Source organism: Drosophila bipectinata, chromosome 4, assembly GCF_030179905.1.
Source record: "Drosophila bipectinata strain 14024-0381.07 chromosome 4, DbipHiC1v2, whole genome shotgun sequence".
Classification (NCBI taxonomy): domain Eukaryota; kingdom Metazoa; phylum Arthropoda; class Insecta; order Diptera; family Drosophilidae; genus Drosophila; species Drosophila bipectinata.
Genome location: NC_091740.1, coordinates 10,465,893 through 10,490,677, shown reverse-complemented (window position 1 = coordinate 10,490,677; position 24,785 = coordinate 10,465,893). Strand labels below are relative to the sequence as shown.

The window sequence follows — 24,785 nt, the reverse complement described above, 5'->3', positions numbered from 1 at the left end:
AAAAGAACTTAAGTGTACAGAGCAGATCTGTAGTCACAGGCACTGCGTCGCTTCCTGAGCGCTGCGAGCGCAGTGCTTATCATTTATAAGGAACTATCCCGAAATAGATCAGCGAGCTATGTAGCATAGTTTATATGTCCTTGTTATGGGTGTCATCGGTATATAATATAATTGTCGTGTTATTTATCGTCTAAAATAAGTTTATATATTTATAATTGGATCTTATCGCCTATGTTGTCGCAAGCCGACTCTTACGCGGCGCAATGTCTTAGTCTAGACGTCCTCTCAGACACACTTCCTCGCCCTATGTTAATGCATTCGTACCATGAATTAGTCTATTTTCGAATTATCCAATTTTATCTGCATTATATTTGTTATTATAAAAGCAAGAAAGGAAAACTAACTTCAGGCGGAGCCGAATATACCCTTGCAGTTAAAACCGGATATATATCGCAATCATCGGATGTAGTTGGACGATCCTTATGAGAATATGATAATATAACCCAATTTATAATAATACAAAATTTAAAACAAGTCCCAAATATCTATCTTCAAAAATACCAAAGTTGGTATTTTTACCAAAAACCATTTCCGATCGTTCAGTTATATGGCAGCTGTAAGGTATAGTCCACCGATCGTTATGAAATTTGGTAGGTCGTATTAACTGACCAAAAATATAATCTGTACTAAGTTCCAGCTTTCTATCTTCAAAAACACAAAAGTTGGGTCATTTCCGATCGTTCAGTTATATGGCAGCTATAACATATAGTCGGCTATAACCCTTGCAGTTAAAACCGGATATAAATCGCAAACATCGGATGTAGTTGGCTGATCCTTATGAGAATATGATAATATAACCCAATTTATAATAATACAAAATTTAAAACAAGTCCCAAACTTCTGTCTCCAAAAATACCAAAGTTGGTATTTTTACCAAAAACCATTTCCGATCGTTCAGTTATATGGCAGCTGTAAGATATAGTCTACCGATCGTTATGAAATTTGGCATGTAATGTAATGTGTTGCCAAAAATAGCTCTCATGTCAAATTTGAAGTCTCTAACTCTAAAAGCACCAAAGTTATACCATTTCCGATCAATCAGTTATATGGCAGCTATAGGATATATATATAAGATATATAATATATATACTTTCAAAGATTATACACTACATAGATGGGACATCTCATACAAAGAAAAATTTTCTATGGCGGGTTCCAGCAGTGGAACCCGCTGGAACGAGCGGGTTCCATTGCGCGACAAGTTAAGTTTGAGAAATTTTTCGCGCGACAAAGAATGAGGAATAGCCGAGTGGTAGAGTGCTTGGCTGGTGTGCAAAGTAAAACAAGTTCAAACCAGGCTCGGGAAGTCCATTTTTATATTATATTTTTATTATTTTAATGTATTTTTCCTAAATTTATAATCCAATAAAAAAAAATACAAAATTGTAACATAACCTTAACATCGTCTCAGTTCGTAGTGGAACCCGCTGTAAAAATGTCTATAAGTGCGGGTTCTACGGCACTTTGGCAGGCCGCGTCGTGGAACCCGCTCTCAAATGTTTTCATTTTTTCCGTCGTGGAACCCGCTGTAATAATGAAAACATTTGAGAGCGGGTTCCACGACAAACGGCTGGCAGATGAGATAGGGAGAGAGAGAATTCTATTTTTAGATCGTAACATCTTTGGAACGATGAAAGTTTGAAACGTTGTAACCGAACCAATGTAAGAGTAAAGAGATCAGAAATATCTTTTACTATCCTTACTCGTCAGCTCTGTTTTTGGTATGGATTCTAGCGCCTCCTCTAACACCAATTTTAAGTATCATAAAATCAACTTCGAGGGTAGCCTAGATGGATAGTGCGTGGTCCCTATTCATGAGGTCCTGGGTTCGATTTCATTAGCGGGCGGTTGTTTCAACTTTGATAAAGTTTTAGTTTTATGATTACTTTTATATTTAATTTTAATTTTTTTATTTTTTTTTTTTTTAATGCGTTCTATTACAATTGTTGTAAAAATAAGTGACGGACGTGTCGGATGACAAAATACCGGAAGGACTCCCTTGAAATTTTATTAGCATTTTATTAGCGGGACATAAGGAAGAATAAAACAATTTTACAATTGTAAAATTAAAGAAAAATATTACAATTAAAGAAAAATAAAAAAAAAATAATTTTAAAAGAAAAAGTTCAAAATCTTTACGAGGATTTGAACACAGAAAAATAAAACACAAAGAGTAACTACTCTATGCATTACGCTACCATCCTGTATCGCTCTGCGTCGATTAAAAATACTATTTGTTCTACCAACTACCACATCGGCGCATCGAAAACAGAAACGAGAAATTGAAATTGAAATTTGGAAGCCAAAACATTTTTACTTCGTCGTGCGAGCAGTCACACATACACACATAGGTTCACATTTTTGTTGACGGATACATGGAAAGAGTTCTAAAAATAGAATCGTATGCATGTGCGTTCCCCCCTCACCAACAAGCTCGACGCAAAAAGTTGACCGTTTTGGGCCCTGATGTCCCATCTATGTACTTTATAATCTTTGATACTTTATAGGGTCGGAGATATCTCCTTCACTGCGTTGCACACTTTTGGACAAAATTATAATACCATCTGCAAGGGTATAATAGGAAAAATTAAATTATTTCAGAAAAAAATAATATCATTTATGCCAAAAATTTTGGTTTTTAGTGCAATTGCAATTGGACCTTAGTGCTATTGCAAATCTCCGCAGCCAAATCGGATAATTTTTAGAGGTGTTATAGACTTTTTAGTCTGCTTGCCTACTAATCGGTAGTATGGCCGTAGGTTTGTTGCTGTTGTTTTGCCCAAGTGCAATAGTATGCTACACAACTTTGTTGCTGAGAATCCCCACTTTTAAAGTCTAAACTATAAAGGTTAGTTAAATTGTGGTCGGAAGAGATTAGTATCGGGTATAATATAATCGGAAAACTCGACTAAAGCCATTTTTTCTTATTTAAGTTTTATTTTCTATGCTAAATATTTTTACTCCAATTAAGGGCATAAAGAAGTAATAGGACGCGACAATAAACTCCAGGTGTTATCTCTACAACGGAATTAAAGTTTGGAAAATGGCGTAAAGTGTCACATTGTTGTACGGGGATGGTTCAGATTCAACTCCTACTACTGTCCATAAAAGAAATATCATTAAGAAGGTTAAAAAAAGAAAAGAAAAATATAAATTAAGGGGGGACATCTGTGTAACAGGCCAAAAAAAAAGCGGTTTTTCTCGAATTTTTTTTGGCCAAATCAAAACAGCTAATCGAAAATTTGTAAATGGGGTTTTATTATATTATATTTAAACTACACAATAAAATTTTTTTTTAATAAATCGAAAACAAAATGGCGGCCCTGCAGCCCTTATTCGTAGGCCCTATTTTTTTAAAGGGGGTCCATGGCCGAACACCTAACGTCCTTAATTTTTGATATAGAACAAAAAATCAAGTTTGGTTAGTTTCTTTATCTCAACGGCTATCGACACACGTAGGATTTTTTCGATATATTGATTTTTTCCAAAATGGCAAGTGATTGAACAAAATTTTCAATTTTCACTAACAAAAAACGTCACAAAATTGTTGATAAAAAAAAAAGTAAGCAAAATAAAAAAAAAAAATCCTACGTGTGTCGATAGACATAGGTATTCTGAGTATACTGTCAAAATTTTAGATCGATAGGTTAAGAGTTGTTCGAGTTAGGTGTTCGGCCAACTCAAAAAAAGTGGTTTCGAGAAAAACGCGTTTAAAGTTTTAAGTACTGTGGGATATACCTGTGAGGCATCGCCGCAGAATGAAAAATTTCGACACTTAGACACTTTTGCCGGACTCTATCTTTTGATATGTCATTTTTAAGACCCTAAAGTATTTTTTAAGCGAAAAAAAAAAATTTCGATTTTTTCAAAATTCTACTCAGATGTCCCCCCTTAAATGTGTAAAAACTCACAGCAGTTCGTCACCAATGTGGTCGTCCTCACCCAAAGGGTGAGCTGTAAAATATGCTACCCCGAGTCTTACGATATCTTTTACTGGGTAATTTTAATATTAAAAACGAACCAAAAAATGCCATATTCAAATCATTTTTATTATTCATTTCGGTGTGGCTAAAAATCTTAATTAGGGAGTTTTTATGATATATAATCGTTTCTCAAGAAATACCATTACAGTCTTGCAAACGATTTGTTTTGGAGCTATCGAATACGAAACTATCGATTCAGTTTCACAAACTGCCATAAAAAACACAACTGCCCGAGACCTATTGGTAGGCTTTCCGCTTGGAAAACGTTTTCACCAGAAATTAAGACCCGGATTTGCGATCAGCATAGTGAAGAAGAGATTAAGCAAAGTGTCGAGAACTTCATGCAGCCGACATTCTTTATATCATGGCAGGCGACGTAGTGAAGCGCAACCCTGGTCATCTTGGCAAGTCAGTAAATGTCAAGCGATCCAAAGTCGCTTTCCAAAAAACGGTTCGTGCGCAGAACGCTCTAAGAAGTGCCCACGTAGCCCAAGCCCAAAAAAACGCCATTGTCGTCAAGTGCTTGGACAACACTTCCTACGTCAAGATGAAAACCATTCCGAACGCTGAAACCATCGAGACTCTAGACCTGGTCATGAGGCCTGAGGTCATGACACGATCGACGCTGATATCCCGGCGGATTCAAAGCCCACGCTTCTCAAAAGTTTAAGCGACGATGCGAGTTCCGTGCAAAATCTCGGAAAAACTTATCAGACAAGAGCGCTGAAGCCAAATTGAAAAAATTTCAGACTCAGGCTAATCCAGATAACCAGCAACCATGCGCGAGAAGACATTGGTTGTCGCCCTCATGAGCGAACCATCAAAAAAGCAAAGTACCAACCAGTACACCATATCTGCAGCCATCTTGTCTCCATGATTTCCTATAGTCTAAAAAATCTGCTTGCTGGTCGTTACCTCGAGATATGCATTTAAGCTGCAGCTTTGCGTGGTCAAAATACGATCGTAGCCTACATGAATGACTTTGAGCCCAGTTTTGGTCTAGAAAGCTTGGGAAAATCCCGCCAACTCAACGCTAGTGGATACTCCAGTTTTACCGACGCCAGAGAGTTGATTAGCTTATTGTAGGTGCTTTGCGTGAGGAAGATTTATCAAACTCTTGGGTTTTTATGAATCCATAAGCCGCGGTTGCTTGGAGGCGCTGTTGAAGGTGGCCGCCGCAATAATGGGGAGCTGATGCGCGATTGCGACTAGTAAACTCACAAGATGCAATGGATGAACGGCTTGCTGAAAGGTTGTCAAGGAAAAAGAACTTAAGTGTACAGAGCAGATCTGTAGTCACAGGCACTGCGTCGCTTCCTGAGCGCTGCGAGCGCAGTGCTTATCATTTATAAGGAACTATCCCGAAATAGATCAGCGAGCTATGTAGCATAGTTTATATGTCCTTGTTATGGGTGTCATCGGTATATAATATAATTGTCGTGTTATTTATCGTCTAAAATAAGTTTATATATTTATAATTGGATCTTATCGCCTATGTTGTCGCAAGCCGACTCTTACGCGGCGCAATGTCTTAGTCTAGACGTCCTCTCAGACACACTTCCTCGCCCTATGTTAATGCATTCGTACCATGAATTAGTCTATTTTCGAATTATCCAATTTTATCTGCATTATATTTGTTATTATAAAAAACAAGAAAGGAAAACTAACTTCAGGCGGAGCCGAATATACCCTTGCAGTTAAAACCGGATATATATCGCAATCATCGGATGTAGTTGGACGATCCTTATGAGAATATGATAATATAACCCAATTTATAATAATACAAAATTTAAAACAAGTCCCAAATATCTATCTTCAAAAATACCAAAGTTGGTATTTTTACCAAAAACCATTTCCGATCGTTCAGTTATATGGCAGCTGTAAGGTATAGTCCACCGATCGTTATGAAATTTGGTAGGTCGTATTAACTGACCAAAAATATAATCTGTACTAAGTTCCAGCTTTCTATCTTCAAAAACACAAAAGTTGGGTCATTTCCGATCGTTCAGTTATATGGCAGCTATAACATATAGTCGGCTATAACCCTTGCAGTTAAAACCGGATATAAATCGCAAACATCGGATGTAGTTGGCTGATCCTTATGAGAATATGATAATATAACCCAATTTATAATAATACAAAATTTAAAACAAGTCCCAAACTTCTGTCTCCAAAAATACCAAAGTTGGTATTTTTACCAAAAACCATTTCCGATCGTTCAGTTATATGGCAGCTGTAAGGTATAGTCCACCGATCGTTATGAAATTTGGTAGGTCGTATTAACTGACCAAAAATATAATCTGTACTAAGTTCCAGCTTTCTATCTTCAAAAACACAAAAGTTGGGTCATTTCCGATCGTTCAGTTATATGGCAGCTATAACATATAGTCGGCTATAACTCTTGCAGTTAAAACCGGATATAAATCGCAAACATCGGATGTAGTTGGCTGATCCTTATGAGAATATGATAATATAACCCAATTTATAATAATACAAAATTTAAAACAAGTCCCAAACTTCTGTCTCCAAAAATACCAAAGTTGGTATTTTTACCAAAAACCATTTCCGATCGTTCAGTTATATGGCAGCTGTAAGAAATAGTCTACCGATCGTTATGAAATTTGGCATGTAATGTAATGTGTTGCCAAAAATAGCTCTCATGTCAAATTTGAAGTCTCTAACTCTAAAAGCACCAAAGTTATACCATTTCCGATCAATCAGTTATATGGCAGCTATAGGATATATATATAAGATATATAATATATATACTTTCAAAGATTATACACTACATAGATGGGACATCTCATACAAAGAAAAATTTTCTATGGCGGGTTCCAGCAGTGGAACCCGCTGGAACGAGCGGGTTCCATTGCGCGACAAGTTAAGTTTGAGAAATTTTTCGCGCGACAAAGAATGAGGAATAGCCGAGTGGTAGAGTGCTTGGCTGGTGTGCAAAGTAAAACAAGTTCAAACCAGGCTCGGGAAGTCCATTTTTATATTATATTTTTATTATTTTAATGTATTTTTCCTAAATTTATAATCCAATAAAAAAAAATACAAAATTGTAACATAACCTTAACATCGTCTCAGTTCGTAGTGGAACCCGCTGTAAAAATGTCTATAAGTGCGGGTTCTACGGCACTTTGGCAGGCCGCGTCGTGGAACCCGCTCTCAAATGTTTTCATTTTTTCCGTCGTGGAACCCGCTGTAATAATGAAAACATTTGAGAGCGGGTTCCACGACAAACGGCTGGCAGATGAGATAGGGAGAGAGAGAATTCTATTTTTAGATCGTAACATCTTTGGAACGATGAAAGTTTGAAACGTTGTAACCGAACCAATGTAAGAGTAAAGAGATCAGAAATATCTTTTACTATCCTTACTCGTCAGCTCTGTTTTTGGTATGGATTCTAGCGCCTCCTCTAACACCAATTTTAAGTATCATAAAATCAACTTCGAGGGTAGCCTAGATGGATAGTGCGTGGTCCCTATTCATGAGGTCCTGGGTTCGATTTCATTAGCGGGCGGTTGTTTCAACTTTGATAAAGTTTTAGTTTTATGATTACTTTTATATTTAATTTTAATTTTTTTATTTTTTTTTTTTTAATGCGTTCTATTACAATTGTTGTAAAAATAAGTGACGGACGTGTCGGATGACAAAATACCGGAAGGACTCCCTTGAAATTTTATTAGCATTTTATTAGCGGGACATAAGGAAGAATAAAACAATTTTACAATTGTAAAATTAAAGAAAAATATTACAATTAAAGAAAAATAAAAAAAAAATAATTTTAAAAGAAAAAGTTCAAAATCTTTACGAGGATTTGAACACAGAAAAATAAAACACAAAGAGTAACTACTCTATGCATTACGCTACCATCCTGTATCGCTCTGCGTCGATTAAAAATACTATTTGTTCTACCAACTACCACATCGGCGCATCGAAAACAGAAACGAGAAATTGAAATTGAAATTTGGAAGCCAAAACATTTTTACTTCGTCGTGCGAGCAGTCACACATACACACATAGGTTCACATTTTTGTTGACGGATACATGGAAAGAGTTCTAAAAATAGAATCGTATGCATGTGCGTTCCCCCCTCACCAACAAGCTCGACGCAAAAAGTTGACCGTTTTGGGCCCTGATGTCCCATCTATGTACTTTATAATCTTTGATACTTTATAGGGTCGGAGATATCTCCTTCACTGCGTTGCACACTTTTGGACAAAATTATAATACCATCTGCAAGGGTATAATAGGAAAAATTAAATTATTTCAGAAAAAAATAATATCATTTATGCCAAAAATTTTGGTTTTTAGTGCAATTGCAATTGGACCTTAGTGCTATTGCAAATCTCCGCAGCCAAATCGGATAATTTTTAGAGGTGTTATAGACTTTTTAGTCTGCTTGCCTACTAATCGGTAGTATGGCCGTAGGTTTGTTGCTGTTGTTTTGCAGAAGTGCAATAGTATGCTACACAACTTTGTTGCTGAGAATCCCCACTTTTAAAGTCTAAACTATAAAGGTTAGTTAAATTGTGGTCGGAAGAGATTAGTATCGGGTATAATATAATCGGAAAACTCGACTAAAGCCATTTTTTCTTATTTAAGTTTTATTTTCTATGCTAAATATTTTTACTCCAATTAAGGGCATAAAGAAGTAATAGGACGCGACAATAAACTCCAGGTGTTATCTCTACAACGGAATTAAAGTTTGGAAAATGGCGTAAAGTGTCACATTGTTGTACGGGGATGGTTCAGATTCAACTCCTACTACTGTCCATAAAAGAAATATCATTAAGAAGGTTAAAAAAAAGAAAAGAAAAATATAAATTAAATGTGTAAAAACTCACAGCAGTTCGTCACCAATGTGGTCGTCCTCACCCAAAGGGTGAGCTGTAAAATATGCTACCCCGAGTCTTACGATATCTTTTACTGGGTAATTTTAATATTAAAAACGAACCAAAAAATGCCATATTCAAATCATTTTTATTATTCATTTCGGTGTGGCTAAAAATCTTAATTAGGGAGTTTTTATGATATATAATCGTTTCTCAAGAAATACCATTACAGTCTTGCAAACGATTTGTTTTGGAGCTATCGAATACGAAACTATCGATTCAGTTTCACAAACTGCCATAAAAAACACAACTGCCCGAGACCTATTGGTAGGCTTTCCGCTTGGAAAACGTTTTCACCAGAAATTAAGACCCGGATTTGCGATCAGCATAGTGAAGAAGAGATTAAGCAAAGTGTCGAGAACTTCATGCAGCCGACATTCTTTATATCATGGCAGGCGACGTAGTGAAGCGCAACCCTGGTCATCTTGGCAAGTCAGTAAATGTCAAGCGATCCAAAGTCGCTTTCCAAAAAACGGTTCGTGCGCAGAACGCTCTAAGAAGTGCCCACGTAGCCCAAGCCCAAAAAAACGCCATTGTCGTCAAGTGCTTGGACAACACTTCCTACGTCAAGATGAAAACCATTCCGAACGCTGAAACCATCGAGACTCTAGACCTGGTCATGAGGCCTGAGGTCATGACACGATCGACGCTGATATCCCGGCGGATTCAAAGCCCACGCTTCTCAAAAGTTTAAGCGACGATGCGAGTTCCGTGCAAAATCTCGGAAAAACTTATCAGACAAGAGCGCTGAAGCCAAATTGAAAAAATTTCAGACTCAGGCTAATCCAGATAACCAGCAACCATGCGCGAGAAGACATTGGTTGTCGCCCTCATGAGCGAACCATCAAAAAAGCAAAGTACCAACCAGTACACCATATCTGCAGCCATCTTGTCTCCATGATTTCCTATAGTCTAAAAAATCTGCTTGCTGGTCGTTACCTCGAGATATGCATTTAAGCTGCAGCTTTGCGTGGTCAAAATACGATCGTAGCCTACATGAATGACTTTGAGCCCAGTTTTGGTCTAGAAAGCTTGGGAAAATCCCGCCAACTCAACGCTAGTGGATACTCCAGTTTTACCGACGCCAGAGAGTTGATTAGCTTATTGTAGGTGCTTTGCGTGAGGAAGATTTATCAAACTCTTGGGTTTTTATGAATCCATAAGCCGCGGTTGCTTGGAGGCGCTGTTGAAGGTGGCCGCCGCAATAATGGGGAGCTGATGCGCGATTGCGACTAGTAAACTCACAAGATGCAATGGATGAACGGCTTGCTGAAAGGTTGTCAAGGAAAAGAACTTAAGTGTACAGAGCAGATCTGTAGTCACAGGCACTGCGTCGCTTTCTGAGCGCTGCGAGCGCAGTGCTTATCATTTATAAGGAACTATCCCGAAATAGATCAGCGAGCTATGTAGCATAGTTTATATGTCCTTGTTATGGGTGTCATCGGTATATAATATAATTGTCGTGTTATTTATCGTCTAAAATAAGTTTATATATTTATAATTGGATCTTATCGCCTATGTTGTCGCAAGCCGACTCTTACGCGGCGCAATGTCTTAGTCTAGACGTCCTCTCAGACACACTTCCTCGCCCTATGTTAATGCATTCGTACCATGAATTAGTCTATTTTCGAATTATCCAATTTTATCTGCATTATATTTGTTATTATAAAAAACAAGAAAGGAAAACTAACTTCAGGCGGAGCCGAATATACCCTTGCAGTTAAAACCGGATATATATCGCAATCATCGGATGTAGTTGGACGATCCTTATGAGAATATGATAATATAACCCAATTTATAATAATACAAAATTTAAAACAAGTCCCAAATATCTATCTTCAAAAATACCAAAGTTGGTATTTTTACCAAAAACCATTTCCGATCGTTCAGTTATATGGCAGCTGTAAGGTATAGTCCACCGATCGTTATGAAATTTGGTAGGTCGTATTAACTGACCAAAAATATAATCTGTACTAAGTTCCAGCTTTCTATCTTCAAAAACACAAAAGTTGGGTCATTTCCGATCGTTCAGTTATATGGCAGCTATAACATATAGTCGGCTATAACCCTTGCAGTTAAAACCGGATATAAATCGCAAACATCGGATGTAGTTGGCTGATCCTTATGAGAATATGATAATATAACCCAATTTATAATAATACAAAATTTAAAACAAGTCCCAAACTTCTGTCTCCAAAAATACCAAAGTTGGTATTTTTACCAAAAACCATTTCCGATCGTTCAGTTATATGGCAGCTGTAAGATATAGTCTACCGATCGTTATGAAATTTGGCATGTAATGTAATGTGTTGCCAAAAATAGCTCTCATGTCAAATTTGAAGTCTCTAACTCTAAAAGCACCAAAGTTATACCATTTCCGATCAATCAGTTATATGGCAGCTATAGGATATATATATAAGATATATAATATATATACTTTCAAAGATTATACACTACATAGATGGGACATCTCATACAAAGAAAAATTTTCTATGGCGGGTTCCAGCAGTGGAACCCGCTGGAACGAGCGGGTTCCATTGCGCGACAAGTTAAGTTTGAGAAATTTTTCGCGCGACAAAGAATGAGGAATAGCCGAGTGGTAGAGTGCTTGGCTGGTGTGCAAAGTAAAACAAGTTCAAACCAGGCTCGGGAAGTCCATTTTTATTTTATATTTTTATTATTTTAATGTATTTTTCCTAAATTTATAATCCAATAAAAAAAAATACAAAATTGTAACATAACCTTAACATCGTCTCAGTTCGTAGTGGAACCCGCTGTAAAAATGTCTATAAGTGCGGGTTCTACGGCACTTTGGCAGGCCGCGTCGTGGAACCCGCTCTCAAATGTTTTCATTTTTTCCGTCGTGGAACCCGCTGTAATAATGAAAACATTTGAGAGCGGGTTCCACGACAAACGGCTGGCAGATGAGATAGGGAGAGAGAGAATTCTATTTTTAGATCGTAACATCTTTGGAACGATGAAAGTTTGAAACGTTGTAACCGAACCAATGTAAGAGTAAAGAGATCAGAAATATCTTTTACTATCCTTACTCGTCAGCTCTGTTTTTGGTATGGATTCTAGCGCCTCCTCTAACACCAATTTTAAGTATCATAAAATCAACTTCGAGGGTAGCCTAGATGGATAGTGCGTGGTCCCTATTCATGAGGTCCTGGGTTCGATTTCATTAGCGGGCGGTTGTTTCAACTTTGATAAAGTTTTAGTTTTATGATTACTTTTATATTTAATTTTAATTTTTTTATTTTTTTTTTTTTTAATGCGTTCTATTACAATTGTTGTAAAAATAAGTGACGGACGTGTCGGATGACAAAATACCGGAAGGACTCCCTTGAAATTTTATTAGCATTTTATTAGCGGGACATAAGGAAGAATAAAACAATTTTACAATTGTAAAATTAAAGAAAAATATTACAATTAAAGAAAAATAAAAAAAAAATAATTTTAAAAGAAAAAGTTCAAAATCTTTACGAGGATTTGAACACAGAAAAATAAAACACAAAGAGTAACTACTCTATGCATTACGCTACCATCCTGTATCGCTCTGCGTCGATTAAAAATACTATTTGTTCTACCAACTACCACATCGGCGCATCGAAAACAGAAACGAGAAATTGAAATTGAAATTTGGAAGCCAAAACATTTTTACTTCGTCGTGCGAGCAGTCACACATACACACATAGGTTCACATTTTTGTTGACGGATACATGGAAAGAGTTCTAAAAATAGAATCGTATGCATGTGCGTTCCCCCCTCACCAACAAGCTCGACGCAAAAAGTTGACCGTTTTGGGCCCTGATGTCCCATCTATGTACTTTATAATCTTTGATACTTTATAGGGTCGGAGATATCTCCTTCACTGCGTTGCACACTTTTGGACAAAATTATAATACCATCTGCAAGGGTATAATAGGAAAAATTAAATTATTTCAGAAAAAAATAATATCATTTATGCCAAAAATTTGGGTTTTTAGTGCAATTGCAATTGGACCTTAGTGCTATTGCAAATCGGATAATTTTTAGAGGTGTTATAGACTTTTTAGTCTGCTTGCCTACTAATCGGTAGTATGGCCGTAGGTTTGTTGCTGTTGTTTTGCCCAAGTGCAATAGTATGCTACACAACTTTGTTGCTGAGAATCCCCACTTTTAAAGTCTAAACTATAAAGGTTAGTTAAATTGTGGTCGGAAGAGATTAGTATCGGGTATAATATAATCGGAAAACTCGACTAAAGCCATTTTTTCTTATTTAAGTTTTATTTTCTATGCTAAATATTTTTACTCCAATTAAGGGCATAAAGAAGTAATAGGACGCGACAATAAACTCCAGGTGTTATCTCTACAACGGAATTAAAGTTTGGAAAATGGCGTAAAGTGTCACATTGTTGTACGGGGATGGTTCAGATTCAACTCCTACTACTGTCCATAAAAGAAATATCATTAAGAAGGTTAAAAAAAAGAAAAGAAAAATATAAATTAAATGTGTAAAAACTCACAGCAGTTCGTCACCAATGTGGTCGTCCTCACCCAAAGGGTGAGCTGTAAAATATGCTACCCCGAGTCTTACGATATCTTTTACTGGGTAATTTTAATATTAAAAACGAACCAAAAAATGCCATATTCAAATCATTTTTATTATTCATTTCGGTGTGGCTAAAAATCTTAATTAGGGAGTTTTTATGATATATAATCGTTTCTCAAGAAATACCATTACAGTCTTGCAAACGATTTGTTTTGGAGCTATCGAATACGAAACTATCGATTCAGTTTCACAAACTGCCATAAAAAACACAACTGCCCGAGACCTATTGGTAGGCTTTCCGCTTGGAAAACGTTTTCACCAGAAATTAAGACCCGGATTTGCGATCAGCATAGTGAAGAAGAGATTAAGCAAAGTGTCGAGAACTTCATGCAGCCGACATTCTTTATATCATGGCAGGCGACGTAGTGAAGCGCAACCCTGGTCATCTTGGCAAGTCAGTAAATGTCAAGCGATCCAAAGTCGCTTTCCAAAAAACGGTTCGTGCGCAGAACGCTCTAAGAAGTGCCCACGTAGCCCAAGCCCAAAAAAACGCCATTGTCGTCAAGTGCTTGGACAACACTTCCTACGTCAAGATGAAAACCATTCCGAACGCTGAAACCATCGAGACTCTAGACCTGGTCATGAGGCCTGAGGTCATGACACGATCGACGCTGATATCCCGGCGGATTCAAAGCCCACGCTTCTCAAAAGTTTAAGCGACGATGCGAGTTCCGTGCAAAATCTCGGAAAAACTTATCAGACAAGAGCGCTGAAGCCAAATTGAAAAAATTTCAGACTCAGGCTAATCCAGATAACCAGCAACCATGCGCGAGAAGACATTGGTTGTCGCCCTCATGAGCGAACCATCAAAAAAGCAAAGTACCAACCAGTACACCATATCTGCAGCCATCTTGTCTCCATGATTTCCTATAGTCTAAAAAATCTGCTTGCTGGTCGTTACCTCGAGATATGCATTTAAGCTGCAGCTTTGCGTGGTCAAAATACGATCGTAGCCTACATGAATGACTTTGAGCCCAGTTTTGGTCTAGAAAGCTTGGGAAAATCCCGCCAACTCAACGCTAGTGGATACTCCAGTTTTACCGACGCCAGAGAGTTGATTAGCTTATTGTAGGTGCTTTGCGTGAGGAAGATTTATCAAACTCTTGGGTTTTTATGAATCCATAAGCCGCGGTTGCTTGGAGGCGCTGTTGAAGGTGGCCGCCGCAATAATGGGGAGCTGATGCGCGATTGCGACTAGTAAACTCACAAGATGCAATGGATGAACGGCTTGCTGAAAGGTTGTCAAGGAAAAAGAACTTAAGTGTACAGAGCAGATCTGTAGTCACAGGCACTGCGTCGCTTCCTGAGCGCTGCGAGCGCAGTGCTTATCATTTATAAGGAACTATCCCGAAATAGATCAGCGAGCTATGTAGCATAGTTTATATGTCCTTGTTATGGGTGTCATCGGTATATAATATAATTGTCGTGTTATTTATCGTCTAAAATAAGTTTATATATTTATAATTGGATCTTATCGCCTATGTTGTCGCAAGCCGACTCTTACGCGGCGCAATGTCTTAGTCTAGACGTCCTCTCAGACACACTTCCTCGCCCTATGTTAATGCATTCGTACCATGAATTAGTCTATTTTCGAATTATCCAATTTTATCTGCATTATATTTGTTATTATAAAAAACAAGAAAGGAAAACTAACTTCAGGCGGAGCCGAATATACCCTTGCAGTTAAAACCGGATATATATCGCAATCATCGGATGTAGTTGGACGATCCTTATGAGAATATGATAATATAACCCAATTTATAATAATACAAAATTTAAAACAAGTCCCAAATATCTATCTTCAAAAATACCAAAGTTGGTATTTTTACCAAAAACCATTTCCGATCGTTCAGTTATATGGCAGCTGTAAGGTATAGTCCACCGATCGTTATGAAATTTGGTAGGTCGTATTAACTGACCAAAAATATAATCTGTACTAAGTTCTAGCTTTCTATCTTCAAAAACACAAAAGTTGGGTCATTTCCGATCGTTCAGTTATATGGCAGCTATAACATATAGTCGGCTATAACCCTTGCAGTTAAAACCGGATATAAATCGCAAACATCGGATGTAGTTGGCTGATCCTTATGAGAATATGATAATATAACCCAATTTATAATAATACAAAATTTAAAACAAGTCCCAAACTTCTGTCTCCAAAAATACCAAAGTTGGTATTTTTACCAAAAACCATTTCCGATCGTTCAGTCATATGGCAGCTGTAAGATATAGTCCACCGATCGTTATGAAATTTTGTAGGTCGTATTAACTGACCAAAAATATAATCTGTACTAAGTTCCAGCTTTCTATCTTCAAAAACACAAAAGTTGGGTCATTTCCGATCGTTCAGTTATATGGCAGCTATAACATATAGTCGGCTATAACCCTTGCAGTTAAAACCGGATATAAATCGCAAACATCGGATGTAGTTGGCTGATCCTTATGAGAATATGATAATATAACCCAATTTATAATAATACAAAATTTAAAACAAGTCCCAAACTTCTGTCTCCAAAAATACCAAAGTTGGTATTTTTACCAAAAACCATTTCCGATCGTTCAGTTATATGGCAGCTGTAAGATATAGTCCACCGATCGTTATGAAATTTTGTAGGTCGTATTAACTGACCAAAAATATAATCTGTACTAAGTTCCAGCTTTCTATCTTCAAAAACACAAAAGTTGGGTCATTTCCGATCGTTCAGTTATATGGCAGCTATAACATATAGTCGGCTATAACCCTTGCAGTTAAAACCGGATATAAATCGCAAACATCGGATGTAGTTGGCCGATCCTTATGAGAATATGATAATATAACCCAATTTATAATAATACAAAATTTAAAACAAGTCCCAAACTTCTGTCTCCAAAAATACCAAAGTTGGTATTTTTACCAAAAACCATTTCCGATCGTTCAGTTATATGGCAGCTATAACATATAGTCGGCTATAACCCTTGCAGTTAAAACCGGATATAAATCGCAAACATCGGATGTAGTTGGCCGATCCTTATGAGAATATGATAATATAACCCAATTTATAATAATACAAAATTTAAAACAAGTCCCAAACTTCTGTCTCCAAAAATACCAAAGTTGGTATTTTTACCAAAAACCATTTCCGATCGTTCAGTTATATGGCAGCTGTAAGATATAGTCCACCGATCGTTGTAAAATTTGGTAGGTCGGATTAACTGACCAAAAATAGAATGTGTACCAAGTGCCAGCTTTCTATCTTCAAAAACACGAAAGTTAAACCCTTTCCGATCAATCAGTTATATGGCAGCTATAGGGTATAGTCGGCCGATCCCGCACTTATGTTCTGCGTGCAAAGGGAAGAAGGGTGTGTGCAAAGTTTCAAGTCGATAGCTTTAAAACTGAGAAACTAGTTTGAGTAGAAACAGACAGACGGACAGACGGAAATGCTCATATCAACTTAGGAGGTGATCCTGATCAAGAATATATGTACTTTATAGGGTCGGAGATGTCTCCTTCACTGCGTTGCACACTTGTGACCAAAATTATAATACCCTCTGCTAGGGTATAAAAAGGTTACCACTTTTTACAATACCAAAATTAAAATACCCTCTGCAAGGGTATAAAAAGGTCATTCTCTTTCATAGATATTTTATTTTAATTAATTGGTTTTATTATAATATTCTCATAAGGATCGGCTAACTATATCCGATGTTTGTGATATATATCCGGTTTTAACTCCAAGGGTATATCAACTTCGGCTGCGCCCGAAGTTAGCTTTCCTTTCTTGTTTTTGCAATTTTGGATTTTTATATGTTTTTAATTTATGCCGCCGTTTTATTCTTTGTACCATACTCATACTTGTTTGTCTTTTTTTTTTGCCAATTAACGCTAAAAGGCTTAAGGCTTTTTTGGATGAAGGCCAATACTTTTTTATCAACATTTTTATCTTTAGAACCCTATTTTCGTCCAGTTTTTTGTAAATCATTAATAGAACCCGTCTCCCCAAATATTTCTATTATGTTTTTATCACTATTAACACTAACTTTATAGCGTTTAGCTAATTGTCTGTACGAAACACCTCTTTCTGTGCAGTAATAGTGCCAATTTTTTGGAGAACTTCCTCTTTGATTCGAGGCATTGTCGAAAGTAAAGGATAAATTATGAAAATAGAATATGTAAACAAAGCAGAATTAATGAAGCTTTCGAACGGTACATTTCCCAGCACGATCCAGCTCTACGAGAAATTGGCGCTAAAAAGTGTGCAATTTCTTTTCGGTACATTCCTTATGGCCGTGCCGACTTCTGATTTAAATTGAAGTAACACTTCAATTTTGTGACAATTTTTTAATATCTAGCACAAAAGTCCACCCTGAACCGCCAAAATGTTTGTCGAGATTATTTTATCTCTTACATATCAAAAAATAATTGGTTTCTGCTTAATAAACAACAAATAAAAGAAGGAAAGATGTTGCCTCTTTAACGTTATAACTCGATATTTATTATTCTCTTATCTTAAGCCTAATTACCTACTGCGGCGAAGCGGGGCTAATTCGCACAAGAGCGAATATGAGCTTTCGCTCCCGCTCAGCCCTGAGCTATTTTATACTTGATTTTGATAATTAACAATTCAATTATAACAATTCTAATAATCACAATACAAATTTAAAACAACTTTGATACACACTACTATATCAAAATACATCTTTTCAAAATTTTGCATATTGCAATTTGGTTTTTTTGACTAATATTTTAAGCCATCTTAAGCCAAAAAATCTTCCTGTACTGGCGCTATAGATATTTGCAATTAATGGGGCGTAAAGGAAAGTGGAAAAGTTTGTCAAAAAAATTGAACTTCGGGGGCATTATAGGGACAGCAGACGGGCGTGGCTATATCGACTTAGCTTTTTAGTTCATGCTGATTCAGAATATACATATATACTTTACGGCGTCGGAGATGATTCTTTCTCTATGTTACATACATTCACACAACTACAAAATACCCTTCTACTCTACGAGTATCGGGTATAAGTTGATGCATAAGCTATTTCCAAAATTCTGAAAGACCGCGAAAAAATAAATAAAATTATAGTTCATGGTTTAAAGACATGTGCCTTTTTTCTAAGCTGTCTGCCGTTGCTGCATGAATGAATATGTCGTCCATATATAACTTTCTTGTTGATCAGATTTTAAAGCCCATAATTAACACATCTTATAAATACTGCCGGGGAGTTCTGAAATCTGAATGGTGGCTAATAAACCCTGTATACTGTTTGCTGCTTTCTTTTATTAGGACATTGAAGAATCCATAGTTCAGGACAATTATTAAAAAAATACTTTGCTTTTTTGAAGCTTCTCCAAGACCTTGTCAATAACTGAGTCAGGAAAACAGTCCTTAAGCTTGGAGAAAATAAACTTGGAGACCCAACCGATAGACGGGAATCGCGGGACTATAACCAAGAATCGATAAAGCAATAATAATTATTAAATTAGATGTGGTCTCGTAAAAAATTTAGAATAAATGTTTTGAGATTTGAACGAAAGGAAAGTGAGATTTTGCGATAGAGAAATGTACATTTTTAAATAAAACTCTTTGTGTTCTTCCATCTATGTAGCTGGAGATCTACGTAAGGAGGTCTGTAGGAAATCCCAAAAGATTCAGTTTTGTCAACAGGAGTGAGTGTTACTCTGTGTAAATAACTGAAGTTCGAAAAACTGATTTCAAATAACTTTGGAATTGTTGCCAACTTCTGTAGTTGGTAGCATCCGATTTTTCCCCTTTTTTTGGCACGTGAACTGTAAAAGATTCCTTCCACTCAGGGGAAAATATCGAGGTTTCCAAAGATAAGTTAAAAAGTTGATGTAGGGGTTTGCACTGAGCCCTGGCGTAGCATTTAAGCACACAGTCAGGTACTCCATCGAATAAGGACTGGCGAATAAACCAATTAAACCTTTAGAAGATCTGATGAATTAATTTATTCTTGGAGAAAGACGGACATAATATAAGAATGATTGATTGAATTGAATGTTATAAGGCTAATTCAATGTTATATGCCTAAGGCGGATCTGCCATTTTAGGCAAAATAGATCAGAGGTCGCAGATAAATTTTCAAACGTAAGTAGAGCTTGTCATAAAAAGTTATAAAACTGCTTCGGATCCTGAGTAAATTGTATCGGTCAGTGGCGAATATAATTCCTTTGACGTGCATGACGCCTTTGGCGTTATGGTATATAACCCCTTAAGGACTTGTAAAGACTATAATCGATAGTTGCATGTGCGACTTTATTTTGGAACGTCATATCTCTCTCTTACTTCTAAAGCTGGTCATTTCAGGTTCACCCAGTAGGTACCATCTGGAAATTTTTCTCTAAGCCGCCGTCGGCTGTTAATGGGCGACACCTAGACGTTAGCGTTCGTGGGTGCCGTGGTTCTTCGCGGCGTAGTAGGCTGTCCCATGGTAAAGTCTTGTGTTCTCCGATTTGCGGTCTTGATGGCGTCATCTCCTCGTCGCTGCGTATGATAATCTGAACCATTCTCTGTCGGTGATAACTAGCTATTATAATCTTAGCTTCCTTATCTAATTTCAAGGTTAATACTACTCGTGCAGGGATTGTGAATACATCCAGGGTTAATTAACGCGACCTTGGTGGGTATTCTATCGATTTCCGACGGACTGGGCTATAATGGTTTTTAGAGTATAATGGTTGGCTCACTAAGTAGGGTTTTTCTATCTTTAGTTGGCTGCTGTGTATTGTACGGTGCGGAGCACTCTTGGTGAATGGAGTATTTTAACGCTAGATCAGTGTTGGACAAGCTCTCGTGTTCCATGGCTCGCGTTCATAGTATAAGAAGTTCTGCTGCAGATCTGCTGTTACAAGGACAGTGTGAGCACGCTGAAATTTTTAGAAGCTCTCTTATTGGCTCTTATTAACATTATTTTTGTTGTAATTTCTTTACCTTAAAGAGTACCGACATCAAAAATGATCTACAGTCACCAATACCAAAAATACGCAAAGGGGCCAATTTGAGTTGCGCGAAATAGAAGAGTACGAGTATCAGGCGAACAAGCTTTTCGAGCATTTACATCAAGGTCATTTTTACGACTAGCATTCCACTATTATTATACTTATGGTCATTCTTTCAATATGTATATTATGCTCATTCCAAAGGGATTATTGGTACTTACATGGTACATGTATTGTCATGCACTTAAATTTAAAAATGAGCCAGTTGGGATGGGTTGCTCATCAGAAAATTAAAACAACACTTGAACTATTTCGTGGTTTACTTCTCGGTACAGATCCAGATTCTAGCCTTTTCCTGTTACGAAGATGAAATTCATGCTTCCACATGACATCGTTTGGAGCAATAGAAATAGTGTTCTTAACACTATTGCTGCAAACGGTCAACCATTTAATGGTTGAAATCAAAGGCCAAGAGTATTACAAAGCGGGCTCATTGTTGCCAATGCCAAACAAATCTAATAAATTTTTACAAATATACTTTATGGAGGGCGAGGACTTAACAGGTGCACTAGCCAATCGAAGCTACTACGAAGATTCAACGCATCTGTTGTTAACTTTGTTTCGCGACCGAACCATTTTCAATAAAAATAAATACACTATAATAGGAACAGGGTATATTTCAGTTGGCGTCACTTGAAACGCCGTCTGCTTTCGTACCATACCATAATACCATATAGTACTATATGTTGTATGGTTAGTGGTGGTACTATTTGAAATTTGAGTCATGCAGTTCGGTGAAGATTATTAAATATATTTGCAAGTATGTCAATTAAAAAAGTGATGACGATCAATGAGTTACAAGGCCAAAGACATTATCTGTATGTGGCTTAGATTTGGATACACATTGATATGCAAAATATTGAATGTTGAACAAAATATCTTGTCTTGAGCTGAGCCCCTGAACGGTCGGATGCGAATTTAACTCTAAATAAAGTGCATGCTGATTTCGAATTGCAGAGTTATTTTTATAATCAAATTCGGGGCTGTCAAAAACGCATTTTATTCATGTATTTTTTTATCTGAAAAAAATGTTTTCTAGAAAAAATGGGTCAAACAATTATTGACAGGTTAGCTAGTAATTTTATAAATATATGAACTTGTTTCTCAAAATTTTCTTATGCATGGTGAAATTATTGTTTTTCTTTTTTAGCAAATAATAGTTTAAGCATGATTGATCCAAGTTCAAGTGAGGAAGAGGGTGAAGATGATCCCGTTACCAATGTGCCAGCTAAAGGAAGAAGTATACAAACGCCCAAAGGCGTAAACAGTATATCTACCTTAGGTGTATCTTCCGCAGCTGGATGTAACATTGTCACAACTGGTTCAAATGGCGATTTGACTGGACCCCAAAAACAATTAAACCCCAATACTGGCCGCCTAGACATGGGAAGTATTACGGGTGGACAAAATTCTTCAAAAAATAGTCAAATTTATGGCGGTCGAGTAGATGGATCGAATCTTGAAATACCTACGAAGACTATTCCCAGGTAAGTGTCCGCCTTTAACATATGACAATAAAGCATTTCAAAAATTGTGAATAAATAATTTTTATTCCTTGCAGTGGGTATGATAATTTTGGTCAAAAGTGTGCGGTTTTACGATTTTGTATTCTAATAAATTGGTTTTATTATGATATTCTCATAAGGTTTGGTCAACTATATCCGATATTTGAGATATATATTCGTTTTTAGCTTTAGGGGTTTATCAACTTCGGCTCCGTCCGAAGTTAGATTTCCTTTCTCGTCTTGGATTCATGTACTCATGAGAGCTACTTTTAGCTCAATAATAGGACATGCCAAATTTCATAAGAAATTCATCGGAAATGACCAAACTTTCATGTTTTTAAAGATAGAAAGCTGGAACTAAGTACAAATTATATTTATGGTCAGTTAATCCGACTTACCAAATTTCATAACGATCGGCCGACTATATCTTATAGATTCCACTGAGCAATCGGCAATGGTATTTGGTAGAAATACAAACTTTGGTATTTTTGAAGATAGAAGCTTGGGACTTTTTTTTAGATATTTTATTGTAATTAATTGGTATTATTATGATATTCTCATAAGGATCGCCCAACTATATCCGATGTTTGCGATATATATCCGGTTTTAACTGCAAGGATATATCAACTTCGGCTCCGTCCGAAGTTAGGTTTTCTTTCTTGTTTTTGTAGGGATTCGATATTTTTAAACCGAATCGATGCATCGACCCATCGATAATCGATTTTATCCCAGCTCTAGCTCTAACGATAACGAACTCTTGGATATAGCCCTTGAGTTTAGTTTTTAATAGTTTTTAATGTTTAGTTTTTATAGCAATAGCAGTGCTGATTTGTGCCCCTGTAGCCCTATGCACAGCCCTGAGCACAGAAGCCCCTGTGCTGTGCTGAATAGAATAGTGGAGTAGAAGAAGTGGAGAGAAGTAGAAGAGAGGAATGTCCGATGTTGTAGGAGTTTCACTGCTGTGTTTCACTTGATTATTCGATCAGTAAGGGCCTATTGTTTTTATTCAACCTTTCTTTAGATTCCAGCTTAGCTTTTTATCTAGTTACTCCACTAGGTACTTGGCCCTATCTCTGTATAAGAGGTGGGATTTTAGACCTTTTCAGTATTGTTCAGTTAACTTCTCATAATTCTTTTACATAGTATTGAATTGACATTCTTAGAAGAAAGGAGAGGACCCCTTTCTTTCAAAGGCCAGACCCTACTCTAAGGTAGTTTTGATTGCCGCCTACTTTGAAGTCCTTATTAGTTCTTTCCAAAAACACTTTCCAATTGAGATTTTATAAAAGCGAAGCAATCCGCTGATGCGTCGTTGATGCAGGGGGCTCCCCCGGTGCAGTCGCGGTTTTCAAATCGCGAAGCAATCTGATGTGTCTGCTTGCAAAAACATAAAATCAACAAAACAGACGGGGTTGAGACATATCTGAACATTCAACAGAATTTTTATTTTACCAAGGCGGCTAGCTACTTCAATGTTGGAACTCGATATTGATTTATACGCTTTGTAAATTACAGACTGGATTTATATGTTACGCTCCGATTAAATCACTTTTGTGTAAAAAAAAGAGCGGTACCGGATTTTGTATACCGAAAAGTGAAGTTGGATACAATGCAATGTCTTACAATGTCCTAGTCCTAGTCCTATGTTGCGCCCAAGTCATTGCATCGTATAGCTGCTCATATTTGCTCGCTGTCCGTTGCGTCTCTCGCAGCCTAGTCTTGCCCGGGCGTTCTTCGTATATGCGACAAAAGTTCTATGGCAACCCTCATCAGCTTTTGTTAGCACGACCGAGCTAGGTAACTTACGCGAGTATCGATATTGCGGGAGTCCATTTCCAGCTCATGTGTGTATATAAACGCCTAAGGACTTCGACAGCAACGTCCGTCGCTACTTTTTCGCCTTTGCCACATTCGCTTCTTGATCATTTTTTTAATTTTAAGTTTATGTATGTTGTTTGGTCATTGAGGGTTTTCATACGCGAAACTAAAGCTCTCGATAATATAGACGGCGGCCCGACCTAGACATTGCGGAGCTAAAACTCTCTAAAGAGAGGCCTGTTGAGTCAAGCGGTCGAGATAGAGTCGGCTTGCGACCAACTAAGCGCTTTGTACAAACTTAAGCCTAAATAAATTAACATTACACTAAACATTACATTAACATTATTTAAACATTAACATTAAATCGCTCTACTGCTGCCTGACCCGACATATATAGTTATAAAAAATACTCAAATATTAAATTGGTGACCCCGACGTGATCACTATATACATGCGACCACCGTTGCTTACAATGACAAACAACAACACGTCACCAGACGACGCCGAAGTCTTTCACGTTTTGGACCGAGCACCCATAATATTGGGTATCGCAAATCGAAGCCCAATTCGTTCTGGCGGGAATAACCTCAGACGAAACGAAGCTTAACACTATCCTAGTGTCAATCGAAGAACCAGTGTCGGACCGAATCGCCGACGCCATCTTCAACCCAACAGCCACAGACAAGTACGAAAACTTAAATCGTGCATTCTGGAACACTTCTGCGAAAGCGAACAAAAAATTCCAGAAGGCTATATCAAAAACTTTATTAAAAGCACTGTGGTTTCAGCGCTTACAAAGTGATGGAAGTTGGCGATTTCTATCGCCATAAACTATGCTCACTCCAAAGCTTCTTTTCGCCGCCAATGGCACGAAAATACAAACCTATGGAGAAAATCGAATAGCATTGGCACTGGGATTGAGAT

General features: G+C 37.2%; 1 protein-coding gene across 9 annotated transcripts in view; it reads left to right on the top strand.

Moving 5' to 3' along the window:
- Positions 1 to 24,785, top strand: part of Cadps (calcium-dependent secretion activator 1) — a 404,419-nt gene that overhangs the window by 95,675 nt on the left and 283,959 nt on the right. For 8 of the 9 annotated variants that reach the window (XM_070282296.1, XM_043213400.2, XM_070282297.1 and 5 more), the window contains one exon: positions 21,689 to 22,025. The exons of the other annotated variant lie outside the window; for it this stretch is intronic. In XM_070282296.1, coding sequence (XP_070138397.1) covers positions 21,706 to 22,025 — 320 coding nt within the window. In that variant the 5' untranslated portion in view covers positions 21,689 to 21,705. Of the gene's footprint in view, positions 1 to 21,688; positions 22,026 to 24,785 lie in introns of those variants that run through there. 9 annotated transcript variants of the gene reach the window in all.